General features: G+C 52.8%; 2 protein-coding genes across 3 annotated transcripts in view; both read left to right on the top strand.

Annotated features, from left to right (window-relative positions):
- Positions 1-14,466, top strand: part of CHST3 (carbohydrate sulfotransferase 3) — a 354,774-nt gene that overhangs the window by 9,580 nt on the left and 330,728 nt on the right. The gene's annotated exons all lie outside the window — the stretch shown is intronic.
- Positions 8,162-14,359, top strand: AIFM2 (apoptosis inducing factor mitochondria associated 2). Of its 2 annotated transcripts, none has more exons than XM_051617156.1 (8): positions 8,162-8,371; positions 9,275-9,390; positions 10,758-10,877; positions 11,249-11,341; positions 11,622-11,730; positions 11,933-12,085; positions 12,847-13,047; positions 13,884-14,359. In XM_051617156.1, exons 1-8 carry the CDS (start codon positions 8,197-8,199, stop codon positions 13,931-13,933), a joined length of 1,017 nt encoding a protein of 338 aa, XP_051473116.1. In that variant the 5' UTR covers positions 8,162-8,196; the 3' UTR covers positions 13,934-14,359. The 2 variants fall into 2 exon arrangements, with proteins under 2 accessions (XP_051473116.1, XP_051473115.1); XM_051617155.1 differs by having other exon boundaries at positions 8,164-8,371; positions 13,897-14,359.

The raw sequence follows: 14,466 nt of genomic DNA, 5'->3' as shown, positions 1-14,466 counted from the left end.
GAACAAAGCAAGCAGCAAGGGGAGGGGGAACGGGGCTGGTCTGAGGCCAGAGGGAACAGCAACAACCACCCATTCTCACCTGCGCTCCCTGGTTGGCTCCAGCCTGTCCTGTCTAGCTCATCACCAGCATTTCTTCCTGCAGCCCTTCCAGCTTCCCTTCAAACCCACCTCAGGACAGAAACAGAACTCTCCCCCAGCCCATGCAGATTTCCACAGGGGCTAATTGCTCCCACTAAACCCACACACAGCCTGTCACTCCTTGCCAGACACCTCGGGAAGCCACGAGGGACACACAGCACCTTACAAGACCAAAGCAGCCAACCCCACCCTGCAACCAGCTGGGGGGTTGTTTGTGTGTGTCCCCCACCAAGGAGGGGCACCTCCTGCTCATCCTGCCCCAGCCACTGCCAGGCCTTGCCCTGGTCCTTCCCTAATGGGAGAAAAAAAAATACCAGACCTTGGGAAAGCCACAGCAGAGTCAGGACATACCTGTGTTCCAACGGAGCACGTGGAAGAGCCCACAGCAGGGACCAGGAGAAGTGCATCCTCACTCTTTCATCCACCAATGCCAAAAGGCCCACCCTCTTCTCAAGGCTCTCAAAGTTTCCAGAAACAAAACAGTCCCCAAGCCCCTCAGGCTTGCCTTAAAACGAGCCAACAAATGAAAGACAAGCCCCTTCCCACACCCACCCTCTGCTTCCCCTGCCCAGGGCTGCTCCCACCCCTCCCGGGACCCACCCCAGGTGGTCAGTGCCTGCAGCTGGGGGAAATAATCAGGACTCGTTGAGGTGATGCTTGTTGTCTCCAGAGAGACACTTTCTGCAGGCAGCCCACAGCAGTGAGGGGACATGTGTCCCGTGGGACAGGCCTGCCAGCCCAAAGCCTGCTCCTCCTCGGGGTTACTGCAGGTGACAGGAGATGATGGAGCAGCAGGGAGAGCTTGAATGAATTATGTATGCACCACTCCCCTCCAAACGGGATCTTTCTGGTTAATGCTTCCCTCCACCAGGCTAAGCCAGACTTGACTTTGGACAGCAGGTACACCTGGCTCTTTCCCTGCCTCCCTCTTGGAGACAGGGCTGGCGTGGCTGAGCACACCACGGAGAGACAGTTCTTGCTTGAGTCAGAAGAAGATGGTGCCCACCAAGTAACAGAGCAGTCAAGGCAGGCCAGTCTCTGAAATGCCACCTTAGATGCCATGCATTTTAATGCCTGTCTAAGCTGGCAAGCTCCTACCTGTGGCTGGCACGGTGAATGTCTGCCTGGCCATGAAGCCACAGAAATGCATAAAAAGGCCTTTTTCTGGGTTGGCACAAGGTTTGTCCCAAAAGTCATCAGTTGTGGCTGCTCCCCCAGCTGTCCTGAGCTTCCCACACACATACCCCTTCTCCTGGTTTGCTCCAGCTCCATTTAATGAGATCAGAGAAGCTAATCCCCTCCTGTCCCCTCTCAGCACTATCAGATGGCATTTCTGCATTGGGCCTGGAGGGAAACCCATCACCCAAGCAATGGGTGCCCTCACCCAGCCCCAGAGGCCGGATCCACCTTCACCCTTCTGTCCATGGCAGGGCTCAGTGTGGTTCCCACAGGGAGCTGGTGCTTTGCTGCAGCTTCATGAGGGGACCAGGAGCTGCAGCACACGTGGACATTTCAGCATTAAATGACAGCCTTGTTTTCTGTTGTGTTTTTTTAAGAGACTGCATGCCTGACCAGACCACACTTCTTGGTCTGCATCCCATATTTATCCTGTAATTACACCTTTGGACAAAGGCTGCCTGTCTGTGAGACTGAATTTTTTTTTAAGGACACCGTTTTATTATATGCTGTGCTTTCACTGTAATGAAATCGGGCGGGGGGGGGGGGGGGGGGTGTGTGAAAGAAAACTCCCCCACAATTTGAGGGTGAAAACTGTTCTTTCTTGAAACCTGCCCAACAAGCCCCTTCCCTTCATTTTCTTGAGGAAAACCCAACCACTGACATGGAATCATAGAATGGTGAAGGTTGGAAAGGACCCTAAAGATCATCAAGTTCTGCTATGAGCAGGGACACCTCCCACCAGACTAGGCTGCACAAGCCCCATCCAACCTGGCCTTGAACACCTCCAAGGATCAGCATCAACAACCTCCCTGGGCAACCTATTCCAGCACCTTACTGCTCTCATGATGAAGAAATTCTTCCTGATGTCTCACCTAAATCTCCCCTCTTCCAGTTTTGATCCACCATTCCTTGTCCTCTCCCTCCCTGCCCTTGTCCCAAGCCCCTCCCCAGCTTTCCTGGAGCCCCTTCAGGCACTGGAAGGTGCTCTAAGGTCTCCCTGGAGCTTTCTCTTCTCCAGGCTGAACACCCCAACTCTCTCAGCCTGCCTTTGTAGCAGAGGTGCCAATAAGGTCATAGTCCTGCAAGCACACACACATCTCCAGCTCCTCCTGTTTGTTCCCCATGCTGCCCGCACTTACACTGAGGCATTTCAGCTGGCCCTCCAGCTAACTGACCATCTGGAAGGGCTGGGATTTCATGATGCTGCCCTCCAGGTGCTCCCCTGCTGACCTGCACCCCTTCTATAGGCTCTGGGCATCTATTACTGATGCCAACATCGTGCTGGGATTGATCAGCGTGGGATGAATGGAGGTTTCCACCCTCTCCCCCAGCCACATCAGTTTAAAGCCCTCTTCACCAGCTTGGCTAGCCAACAGCCAAGGATTCTCACCCCCTTTTCTGACAGGTGGATCCCATCAGCCCCCAGCAGACCAGGTCTGTCAAAGCTGGTCCCATGATCCAGACAGCCAAAGCCCTGCCTGTAGCACCACTCACTGTAGCCAGCTGTTGATTTGCTGGATCCCATTGGCCCTGTCTATCCCCTTCCCTTTGACTGGTAGGACTGATTAAAGTACTGCCTGTGCTCCAGAGCCCTGAACTGCTGCTTCCAGGGCCCTGAAATCCTCTTTTGACTACTCTTAACACTGCTGGTGACTGCATCAGTGGTACCCACAGGAAACACCAAGAGCAGGTCATGTTCAGTTGGGTGTACAAGGCCAGGAAGCCTCTCAGTGACATCCCTGATACCTGGTAGACAGCACACCTCTCTAGAAAGCTGGTCTGCTCTGCAAATGGGTGCCTCTGAGAAGAGAATCACCTACCCCTCTCACCCATTGCTTTTTCTTGGACACACTGGTTGTTACACTTGGAACAGATCGAGCTGCCTTACTCTGCTCCAGCACTGACGTAGGTTGGTTATTTTCCTCTTCTGTTGTTTGCTGAGGAGTGAACTGGTTCTTCAAGGGCACCTCAGGCTTTGAGGGAGGCCCCTTCCTCTTGCTTGTTCCTTCAGTTCTTCTCCTTACCACCTTCCACTCCCCTGTTTCAGTGGCTCCCCTCCTTTCCACGTGTGCTGCGGGGGAGGATTTGGCCAGCTGGGCAGCGAGCACAGGGATTGCACCATCAACCAGCTCCTTCTCAGCCTCCCTGACACTCTGCAGCCTCCCCACTGTGTCCTGCAGCTCAGCTATCTGCTGCAGGAGCTCCTTCACCTGCTCACAGCTTTTGCAGGCAGGCTAACCCCTCACCTCAGGCACAAGAGAATGGTCCAGGCAGCTCCCACAGCCCCGGGGTCTGGCATCACACCTCAGGAGCTCCCTTTGGGTGGACACACTGCCCACTTCCAAAGTGGAAAGTGCAGATCCCACAGCTGGAGCTGCAGCCCTAGCCTCCCTCCTCTTAACCATCATTCTGCCTCCTGCACCTTCTCTGCTATCATTTCTGCTCCTCAGCCACCCCACTGGAATTAAGGCCACAAAACCCCTCTCTGTGCTGTCCCCTGAGAGAAAGGTGCCATCTCACTGCTGAGCCACAGGAGCAGAGCCTTGCCAGAGGGGTCTTTGTGATCCTTCCAGCCAGCCAGCTGAGCTGGATAAAGCTGATTAAACTCTTTGCACCTGCCTGGATCACAGCACAACAGGGGACAAGTAGCCACAATTCCTTTTCTGGCTGGGACCTCCCACCAGTTTATCAGCTGGCAGGTGCAGAGGGGCTGCCTAGAGACACATGTGACTGGTCCAGCCTGACCAAAATAAGGACATTTTGGTGCTGTGGTTTATGGGATGCAACCAGGAGCTTGCTTTCTCCAGCTGATGTCACTGAAATTAAAAATTAAGTTTGCTCAGGAGAGAGTAAATAAAACAGGACCTTGTTGATTTTTATTTATTTATTTTTAGCTAAAAGTAGATTCTAGTTATAAGGTATAAAATAGCCAGTGTTGGTGTTTAAAAGCAGCCAGGATTGGTTTTTCCAGGCAATACTTTGCCCTGGGCTGACCCCATTCTGCTGCAGCTGAGGCAGAGATCCCCAAGGTGTGTGTGTGGGGGTGATCACATCTCCTGGGACAAGCCGGGAGCCCGGGGCAGGTGCTGAGGGTGGGTGAGACAGTTCGTCTAGCAGAGAGCAACCCCTCACCCCCAGAAGACACAAAAATAGCCTTTCCCTGAAGAGCAGGGTCAAGCCACGGTGATGCTGCCACCACGGGGGCTGTTGCAGGACAATGTACAGACACCATCAGAGGGGACGTGGTGCCTGAAGCTGCTGAGACAGAAGACGAGTGTGCTCGACCTTGGGCTCTGCAGAGTTAGCTGCTGGCCAGAACCACAGTCACAGCCTCCTTGGGGGTGATTGCTCTGCATTTCTGGTTAAGTGCTGAATTATCTGTTTATTTTCTGTGGTTCCAAGGGATGATTTTCCCTCCCACACTGAGGCCGGGAAGAGCTGCGGCTGGGACAAGTCTCCTTCAGTTTTAGGGCAGAGACACTGTCAGAGAGGGGGACAAACAGGACCTCTCCAGCAGCTCAGGCTTGGTCAGGAGGGATGGGGCCTTCAGGCAGCTTTTTTGATTTGTCAGACCCAGAGGGATGTCTACTACTTCTGGCTGATTTCAGATGAAATTCAGTGAGAGGAGGATGCAGAGACAAGCAGGCATCTCAGAGCTGCAGGGGCAGGAGCATCCCACAGAGCCCCTTCCCTGCACCTCTTCCTTCCCACTGGAGCCCTGCCATCCTACAGGGAGCATGGGGTCCACATGATTAAAAAAAAAAAAAAGGCCAGGGAGCCTGGAGGGAGCCAGGGCAGGCTGGTGGCTGCCCTCAGCCATACAGATGACCAGCAGGAGACAAAAGCCCCTCTGAGGCTGGCCAGCTCTTGCTGCAGCAGTTTGCAGCTGGCAGAAGACAGATCATCAAAACAAAGTCTTTGCCAACACTGAGCACACACCTGCACACAGGGAGCTCCCTCCAACCACAGTTTTGAGCATTTAGAAATTTCTTCCTGTTTACCTGGAGTTGGACGTGGGGTTTTCACAAAGGCTCCTTTTATTCTCCCTGTTGCCTTTGGGCCACTCTTTCTACCACTGACCTTGTCTTGTTGGATGGTGCATCTCCAGCCTGCCAGCCCAGATGTATTTTACCTTTTTTTTGGAAGGTGGCCCTGATCTTCTGATGTACAACCAGATTCACCTCATGATATCCTGGGGGCAATGCCATGGAGGGCACCTCTCCAGGAACTCTGGCTCAGTTTGAAGGCAAACAGAAGACAATGAAACCCATCACTGGCAATCCCTGGGAATGCTTTGCCTTTGTCTTGGAGGCAGGGTGAAGACACTTGCCTTGTGAGCAGCAGAGTTAGGGCAGGATATTTTTCTTTGTGGCAGGTCTGGTACAAATATACCTGAAGGGGGAAAGCAGGGAGTGGTCCTGGAGACATCAATTTCTCCCAGCAGCAAGTATGTGCTAGAAAAGATGTGGAAATATGTGGCATGAAAAGCTGCAAACTGCCCCTGTAAAAGCCAGAGCTGGGCACAAGGGTGCAGGGCCAAGGGGAGAGGGCAGTAAGTAGCATGTGGGAAGTGGTGGCTTGTCCTCAGCCTCCTCATCTTCTAGGACTGGGCCTTTGATCCAGCTTTGCTCCAGCAGGATGAAATGCCAGAGGAGTTATGCAGGTAAGGGGATAGACTCACATACTGGGTGTGAAGCACACCTGTCCATGGAATTTGAGGGAAGAGCTTGAATCAGGTTTTGGTTGCTGAGTTCATCCCTTTAAAAATGGGTGGGGTTGTTGGGGTTTTTTTCCAATTTTTTTGTTTGAATGATCCTTTCCCAAAACCAGCCATAGCCAGGCTATTCCAGCAGCCTCCTCACAATCCCTGCCTGCCCATGCAGGTACCAGGAGAGGGGACAGGGAGCAGACCTGGATTCTTGCTGCCCTGGGGATACTTCCCAGCCTCTGGACATGCATAGCTCCCAGACTTCCAGGCCAGATTGGGTGCCTCTATGTTCAGCAGTTCAAGAGGATTTATCTTATTTATTTTCCCCCTGTTTAAGGTTTTAGCATCCTCCTTTGGAGTCCTGTGTAACAAACAGCAGAAACCTGCTCCTGGCTCATTTCAGCTGAGCCCATGGGCTTCCTACCGGGGACCTTCCTTCTCTCCTGGCTTCACTATCAGCTGTGCTGTCCCTCCTCTCTCAGCTCTCTTCCAGGCTGAAGAGCGTGCGGTGCAGGAACACCCCCCGCCGCTTTCAACCCCTTTGCCACCCTTCTTCCCCTCTCCTCGAGGGAAGGGGTCTGGAACCTCACGTTGGACTTGGACACCGTGTCCATGGCCGAGCCAGCTGCACCCTCTGGTGGCAACCACGAGTCCAGACCCTCCTTTTCCTGGGAAAACAAAAACAAAAACAGGGGAATTCCTCCTCTGTCCCCCACCCCATCCATGAGGCTGAGGAACCCTGCTGGGAAGGGGCCTTGGCACCAGCCGCTGTTGGCTGCAGGAGGAATGAAGTGCAGAAGGAGCCTTCAGACCACGGGGGGAAGGGGTGAGCAGGGGCAGCTCTGCCTGCTCACAGCACCAGAGTGTGCACAGCAGCTATATTTACCCACACGGCCAGCAGCTATATTTATCTGGAATGCCACAGGAGCCGGGGCCATTTCCCTGCTGCAGAAGAACACAGTCTGGATGTCCCTTTTACTGGAAACCTCCTTCTCAGCTCCCCTCCTCCCTTTCTCCTGGGACTCTCACGACCTTCTCCCTTCCCTGCTCCTCCTTATGGTGATGCTGGGCTCATTTCCCTCTGTCCCTCTCTGGCCTCCTTTCCCTGCTGCTGCTTCAAGCAAATACACCTTCTTCTCTCTCTCTGTCTCCAAGGGACCTGTTCCTCTTGGTGAAGGCAGTAGCCCATCCTCTTGTCTGTGTTATTCCCCCTTTCTCAGCCAGTTCCTGGGTTTCCCAATGAGCCCTTCCAAGGGGGGGGTTCACCAAGGGCTGCAAAACATGGGGTCCCCCAGCAAAGGGGGGACCTCTGCTGCCAGCTGTGCCCCAAAAAGGGGGGGAACAGCAAACCAACTTGCATTTAGCCAACCTTCACAGCTGACAAAGGACAAGCCAAGGTCTTCCCGAACTTTCCAAAACAGCCCCAAGCCACTTCCTTATTTTTTTTTGCTTGCCTTTTTTTTTTTTTTTTTTTTTTAAAAAAAAAAAAAGAAAACAGAAAAAAAAAAAAGATGAGCTCATGATTTTTAATGCTGGGGTTTAGCAGGAGCAGAGCTTCCTGTCTCACACAGCGTCCTTACCTGCTGCCAAGCTGCAGCGACTGTTCCCAAGCTGCCAGGCTCACAGAATCACACAGAATCACAGAATCTCAGGGGTTGGAAGGGACCTGGAAAGACCACCCAGCTCCAACCCCCCTGCCAGAGCAGGGGCACCCAGAGCACATCACACAGGAACGTGTCCAGGGGGGTTTGAATGTCTCCAGAGAAGGAGACTCCACAGCCTCTCTGGGCAGCCTGTCCCAGGGCTCTGTTCCCAGCTCAGCCCGGGCAGCTCCCCTGGTCTCGGGGTGTTTGCCCACCACCCTTACAACACAGCCCTTCCTTCCTGAGATCCTCACGTTGCCTTTCTCAGGTGGAGGATGTAGGTCGGGGAGACGTAAGGAAGGGGAAAAGTGGGAAGGGACACCCGGGACTCTGGTGCTCAGCTGCGCAGATCCTGGCAGGAAGCATCGCCCTTCCCTCGGGAAGAGCCGGCTCAGACTTCGACCAACCCGGCTGGACGGCTGCGAGATCTCCCCGAGGGGGAGAGGCGGGGAGGGAGGCGGGGAGCAAAGCGGTGGGGAAGGGGAAGGAGGAGCGGAGCTCAGCTCAGCCCAGCCCGCCCCGCCGAGGATGGGGTCGCGGCTGTCGCTGGACGGCTCGGTGCGGGTGGTGGTGGTGGGGGGCGGCTTCGGGGGCACGGCAGCCGCCAGCCTCCTCAAGTCCTGGGCCATCCCCTTCGTGCTGCTGGACGGCAGGGACTCCTTCCATCACAACGTCGCCGGCCTCCGCGCCGCCGTGGAGAGAGGTAAGAACTCACCCGGCTGGTCCCCCGGCGCGTTTCCGACCCCCGCCGGGCTCAGGGCTCTTTGTCCCGCCTGGAGATGTACTCGGGGACTGCGAGGGGGAAAGGGGTGCTTGGAAGTGCCTCCTCTGTCCCCGCGGTGGTGAGAGAGCTGAGGGTTTTCCGTCCCGAAAACAAGACTTGGCTCTGGGGAGGACCCACCAGGCCGTCTGGGTTAAGCTAATTGCGTGTCTTGCTGGGAGAAGGGAGTGAAAACTGCTCAGGTGGTTCCTTTGGGGTTGTATTTTAATTTTATTTAAAGAGTTTAGAAGATGACTAAGCTAAAAGCAGCTGCAGCTGGGAGGGGTGAGTGAATGGCTTTCCGGGTCTGGCACTTGAAATGTCAAGCAGCTTAGCAGGGAGAGCCTGGATGGTAAAATTGTATTGGGAAAGCTGCTCAGGTTTGCCTAGGATCTTGCTCGGGAGACTGGGTTAACCCCATTATCCCAGTCTCTAGGGATTCAGGAGGAAAATCTCACTTTCAAGGCTGGGAACATGCATCAAAAGGATGTCAAAGGCTTGGTCTGAGAGGCAGGTGACATGACAAAAAGCCTCTGACATCCTGCCTGAAATGCCCTGGACTACAGTGGAGCACTTACTGGCAAACTGGTACAGGAGGTTCCATGTGGGGAGCAGAGACAAAGCAATCCAGCTGAGAGTGTCACCTGGCCTGCCAGGAGCTGATCTTGTCATCAAATCTGAGGCAAAGGTCCCCAGGCTCATGGCTGGGCAGAGATATCACAGAGCAGAGGCCCAGCCTATGGTGTTTGAGCAAGGATGGCACGAGAGAAGGGAGGAGGGGTTTGCTAGCTTCCACAGAGCTAACAGCCAGAGCTCTTTCTTCCCTGCTGTCTCCTCTGACCACAGGATTTGCCAAGAAGACTTTCATCTCCTACTCTGTCACCTTTGGGGACAGCTTCCGACAAGGCAAGGTGGTTGGCATAGACCCTGGGAGGCAACAAGTCTTGCTCAGCGATGGTGAGGTGGGTGATGGAAGAACTTGCAGGGAGGACCTTGGCTGCCTCACAGGAGCACCTGCTGAGGCAGAGTCCCTCCTTCTCAGGGCTTTTCTTCAGCTACGAGGGGGCTGCGAGAATGCAGTGCTCCTAATCTAAGGCTATGTTGGCTTTGACTCGTGAGGACTGGTTGGAAAAGTGACTCGGAGTTTAGGTTTCACACTGCTGTCTGTGCTTGGAGCCCTCCAGGGGGAAAGAATGAGGTGAGCAGGGCCACAAGGCACTTTGACACAGAAAATGTGCCTCTGAGACGGGAGTGTAGCTCTCACCCACCAGAGGAGAGTGGGTGTGGAGGATAGAATTGTTCTCTGGGAAAAGCAAGCTGGACCTCCTTGAGCTGGCTGAGAACTGGGAATGCTGTTAGAAACACCCCTGCATCTCCTGCAGAGCAGGGCAGCTCAGCTGGTGAGCCCCGATCGATCCGATACCCCCGGGTTCAGAGTCCACATGCACAACAGGGCTTCTGTCCTGGTGTAACCCCCAGCTTGGCTGCAACACCTGCCAGAACCCTGGCCCTCTGGGGAGGCACCCAGTGCTTTCCCCACAGCTTCTGCCACCTCTGAGCAGACAGACAAATGCTCATGCTTAATACTAGCCCTGTAACTCTAGGAGGGAGAGAGGAATGAAATCAATAACCTACAACTTTGGAGGGCTGCCCCAGAGAGAAGCAGGCCCCTAGCCACCTCCTCTAAAACCAAGAGGCAATGTGTAGCATTTCATCACCCTGAAGAGCTTGTTAATAGAGGCTTTCTTCCCATACAGGCACTGAGTAGCATGATCCCTTCTAGCCAAACTAAGTGGCCTAGAGCTGTGTTGGGATGTGGGTGTGCACTAAATACTGCATCCCATCCAGTGCTCAGATGAGCTTTTATTCTTAGAGCTAGATTTAGAGCTCAACAATTAACCCTGGAGCTCAGATCCTTATCTAACTGCAGGAAGAAACAAGGGCAGCAGCTCTGATAACTTCTTTCAGCCAGAGCATCTCATCTCTGTTCAGAGGAGCGTGAAGAAGGAGAGGTTAGTCTCTGAAGCCAGCTGTGATGGTAGCTTCAGTGTCTGGCATCAATACCAGGTTAGTTCCTGTGACCTTATGGTATCTTCTTCAAAGCATTCAGCTCACCTGAAGAATGGTGCTTCTCTCAGACCCTGAGAAGGCAGTTACTTGGACCAGGTTTCTTCCTAAAGTCACTTTCCAACAGTGGCAAGTACTTTCCTAGTTACCAGCAGGAGCTGGAGGAGGGCAAACGAGTGAATAGTACCTAGGAGACAACAACTGTTTTCAAGGTTCTGTTTTGAAGAGATCTAACGTCCTGTTCCACCTTCTGCCCTCCTAGGAACTTCACTACTCCCATCTCATCCTCGCCACAGGCAGTGATGGGCCATTCCCTGGGAAGTTCAACAAAGTCACTGACAGGGAGGGTGCCATCCAGACCTATGAAGACATGGTTAAGGAGGTAAGGAATCAACTTCTTTCCTAGGAAGCAGTTGCCTGCCTTTGTTCAGCTTCCCTATCCCAGGCACCACTACAGGTATCTGGAGCCATCAGTGTCTAAGAACAAGAGACCACAATGGCTGCAGGGACAGGCCAGGACGAGGAGCACCCATCTGTGTGCCCCAGGGGAAGAACAGCCTGCCCACACAAGGGGAAACCTGAAATGCTCAGCAGTGTTAGGGTGTATGCAGGAAGAGGGCTGTCATTTTCTGCTTCCCCTTAACAAACTAGGTGGTTTATTGCTATGTCTCAGAAAGGTCAGAGCGGCTGAAGGTATCTGACTTCCTGCACCTAGCAGTTCTCTTGTAACATGAGTTTCCTCTTCACTTCAAGATTGAGCAATCTGAGCGCATCGTGGTAGTGGGAGGTGGTTCTGCTGGAGTTGAGATGGCTGCAGAGATCAAAACTGAGTACCCAGTCAAGGAGGTACGAGCCTGTTAATTACAATTAAGTTGATCCTTAGTTTCTGAGACTGATCTGTGATGCTCCTGCTGGAGGGAATCATTGCAAATCAGGAGTTTCCCTGGCCCCTTCTGCCTCCTCTTCCAAGAGAGGACCCTAGAGTCTGTCACCAGCAGTTACCGGCACTAATTGCCTTTCACTGCCTAAGCAGGGTGGAAGGAAGCTAGCTAGAGCTGCTCCCACCCAGCACGTGGCAACTCCTGTCCCATTCCCGTGTCCCCCTTTGCTGTTTTGTCCCCAACAGGTCACCCTCATTCACTCAAAACCTGCCCTAGCTGATGTGGAGCTGCTGGAGAGCGTCCGTCAGCAGGTGAAGGAGATTCTCCTCAGAAAAGGAGTGCACCTCCTATTAAGTACGTACTTGACAATTGCCTCTGAAGATCTAGACTCTGAAGCTCTATAAGCTGCTCTTCCTTTAACCAAAGCATCTCCTCCTGCCTGTTTTTTTGAGTAAGCCTGGCTGCCTCCGATTCCTGTTTCTCCAGCCCGCATCTGGGCTGGCTGTACGTGGCAGCCTGGTAAAGGTCTGTGACCCGGGGCTCTCTGTCACCACAGATGAGAAGGTCAGCAACCTGGAAAGCCTCACGCCAAACCGGTTCCAGAAGGACATGGTGGTGTGGACAGAAAAGGGGACTGAGGTGGTTGCTGACATGGTGGTCCTGTGCACAGGGATAAAGATTAACTCTGCAGCATATGCCGCTGCCTTTGGTAAGTGGAACAAAACCAAAGAAAAAGTGGGTGGGGAGAAGCAACATGGTTCTTCAAAGTCTTGTACGTGAGTAATGTGAGGTTAGGAATCTACCTTGTACAACCTGCTGTGATCAGTCCATGAGAAAGCAAATGCTAGAACATCACATGAAATACTTAACTGTGAAACGTGACCTTGGGAAACTTACAGACCACAGATCAAGTGGCCAAGTCTTTTGCAGCTCCTTCTGCTAATACCTCCAAGGAACCTTAGTATCCTAGTTCAGCATGAGGCAGATGACACCTAGGAGTTGATGGTAACTCCTGCAGGCAAGGCCAGGATTTCATCCTAGATACAAATCTGCTGAGTCCTGAGCAAAACTAGGCTCAGCACATTCAGTGTTCTTGCTGAACTATCTATCCATGTCCCATGGCTTTCAGAGGATTAGTCATTCCATGACACATCTTCAGTCCGAGTCCAGTTTCAGGCATGGCACGACAGCTGTGGAGCAGTACAACCATTACATGGTCCCTTCCTCAGGCTGTGTACATTAGCTCTCCATGTTTCTACTGAAATACCAAAGGATGATGCATGAGATTGCAATGATTAACCACAGCAAGGCAGAAAGCCCCTCTTCCCTGACACACAGAAAAGAGGGTGAAAACCCAGCTCCTGACTTCGTGTCAGTGACACGACTGGTCACACCATCAGGACCTCAGGGTTCTGGGCCATGACAAGCAACACAAAGCTCCTTCTGACAAGTCCCTGCTTTGCAAAACAGGGGACATCATGGCAAGCAACGGTGCCCTGAAAGTTAACAAGCACCTGCAGCTGGAAGGCTATGAGAACATCTATGCCATCGGGGACTGTGCAGACCTGAAAGAACCCAAGATGGCCTACCATGCTGGGCTCCACGCCAACGTCGCCGTGACCAACATCTACAACAGCCTGGCACATAAGCCTCTTACAACCTATGAACCAGGTGAGGTCATCTCCTAGCTGTCAGGCTGCTTTTCTGCAGGGAACAGCTGTTTAACACACACACACCAGACCTGGCGTGGGGCACTGAGGAGAGGGGAAGGAACTCGCAGCTGGGGTTGACCATGTGAGCTTCTAGCTCAGGGTTCATCTTAGTTCTTGCCAAAGTCACAGTAGACATTAATTATCTATGTCAGTCAATGGCTGCAATGTGCCCTTTCTTCACTAATGTCTCCTTGATGAATCTACTGGTGGGTGTTTGCTATGCATCAGACTTGTTTCCTTTTCTTTACATTGCTTACTGTCCAACTGAATCCTAGGAACAAGGAGATGACTTGACTTCCTCCTCCTTTCTCCCCTTCAAACTATACAATAAGCAAAAACTTGACAATTTAGTCTCAAAAAAATCTCACTAGCTGATGGGACTCACTAACAAGCAAGTGCTGTAAATACTTACTGTAACTCTGTTGAAAGCTGTTCCACATGGATGGAGGATGAATGGACAGCAGTTTGGTTTTTAAAGGCTGCCCTGTCTATTTACATCTCTTTCTACTTAAATTTCATTGCCTACCTCTTGGACTCCCCTCTGGGGAGGAGAGAATCATCCTACACCATGCAGCCAGCCCAATCCTTCCCATTACTGAGAGGCAGTGCAGATGGTAGTGGGTAGTCTTCCTTGGGCCTGCCTCTCCCCTTGCCATGCAGCACACAGGTCCTGTGCCTAGCGGGACATGTGGGTATGAGGAGATGGGTGGAAGGGAGGGGTTTGGAGGAAGTGCAACACATACATGTAGTAGGGTTGGATACTCAGCTTTGAAACTGCTTGACTTAAACCTCTAGGTCTTCTTTCCAGGGTCGCTGACATTCCTGCTGTCAATGGGCAGGAATGATGGTGTAGGCCAGGTGAAGGGTTACTACGTGGGACGCCTCTTGCTGACCATTGCCAAGAGCCGGGACCTGTTTGTCTCCAAGAGCTGGAAGACAATGGGACAGACAATGCCCTCTTAAGAGGGGACCAGTAAGAAACCAGCAAGGAGTCTAGCAACTGGCAGAGGGTGAGGGTGCACTTGTAGTGTCATTCTGTCCAAGCAGTGACTCCTGCCATGCCTCCGAAAGCCACCTGTCCAGCATGCTGCGTTAAGGGGGTGCCCTGCCTGCCTGCAAAGGGGAGGGAGGCACTTCCCAAATGAAGTGCCCAGTTCTCATGATGAAAACCAGGGAAGGAATGTTTCTTCTCCTTCCTTGTTGAGAGATAGCTCTGAGCAAGAAACCTGGTTTACCTTGATTTGTAACAATAAACACTGCGGTTTTCCAAATGTCTGTGGTTGGCTTGTTACCTGGTGTTTGTTTTGTTAGGGTGGTTTGTTGTTGGTTTTTTTTTTCCTTGGCTTTCTCTACTGTTGCCTTCCTAAAAAGCAGCTGC

This window comes from Apus apus, chromosome 4, assembly GCF_020740795.1.
Source record: "Apus apus isolate bApuApu2 chromosome 4, bApuApu2.pri.cur, whole genome shotgun sequence".
In the NCBI taxonomy this organism is placed as follows: Eukaryota; Metazoa; Chordata; class Aves; order Apodiformes; family Apodidae; genus Apus; species Apus apus.
This window is presented reverse-complemented; position numbering and strand designations above follow the sequence as displayed.

What these genes read in the sequence shown, in the direction of transcription:
- AIFM2 (XM_051617155.1), top strand. Translation starts at nt 8,197, where the DNA reads ATGGGGTCGCGGCTGTCGCTGGACGGCTCGGTGCGGGTGGTGGTGGTG. An exon ending in CCGCGCCGCCGTGGAGAGAG is followed by an intron (nt 8,372 to 9,274) that starts GTAAGAACTCAC and finishes CTCTGACCACAG; the next exon opens with GATTTGCCAAGAAGACTTTC. An exon ending in TCTTGCTCAGCGATGGTGAG is followed by an intron (nt 9,391 to 10,757) that starts GTGGGTGATGGA and finishes CTGCCCTCCTAG; the next exon opens with GAACTTCACTACTCCCATCT.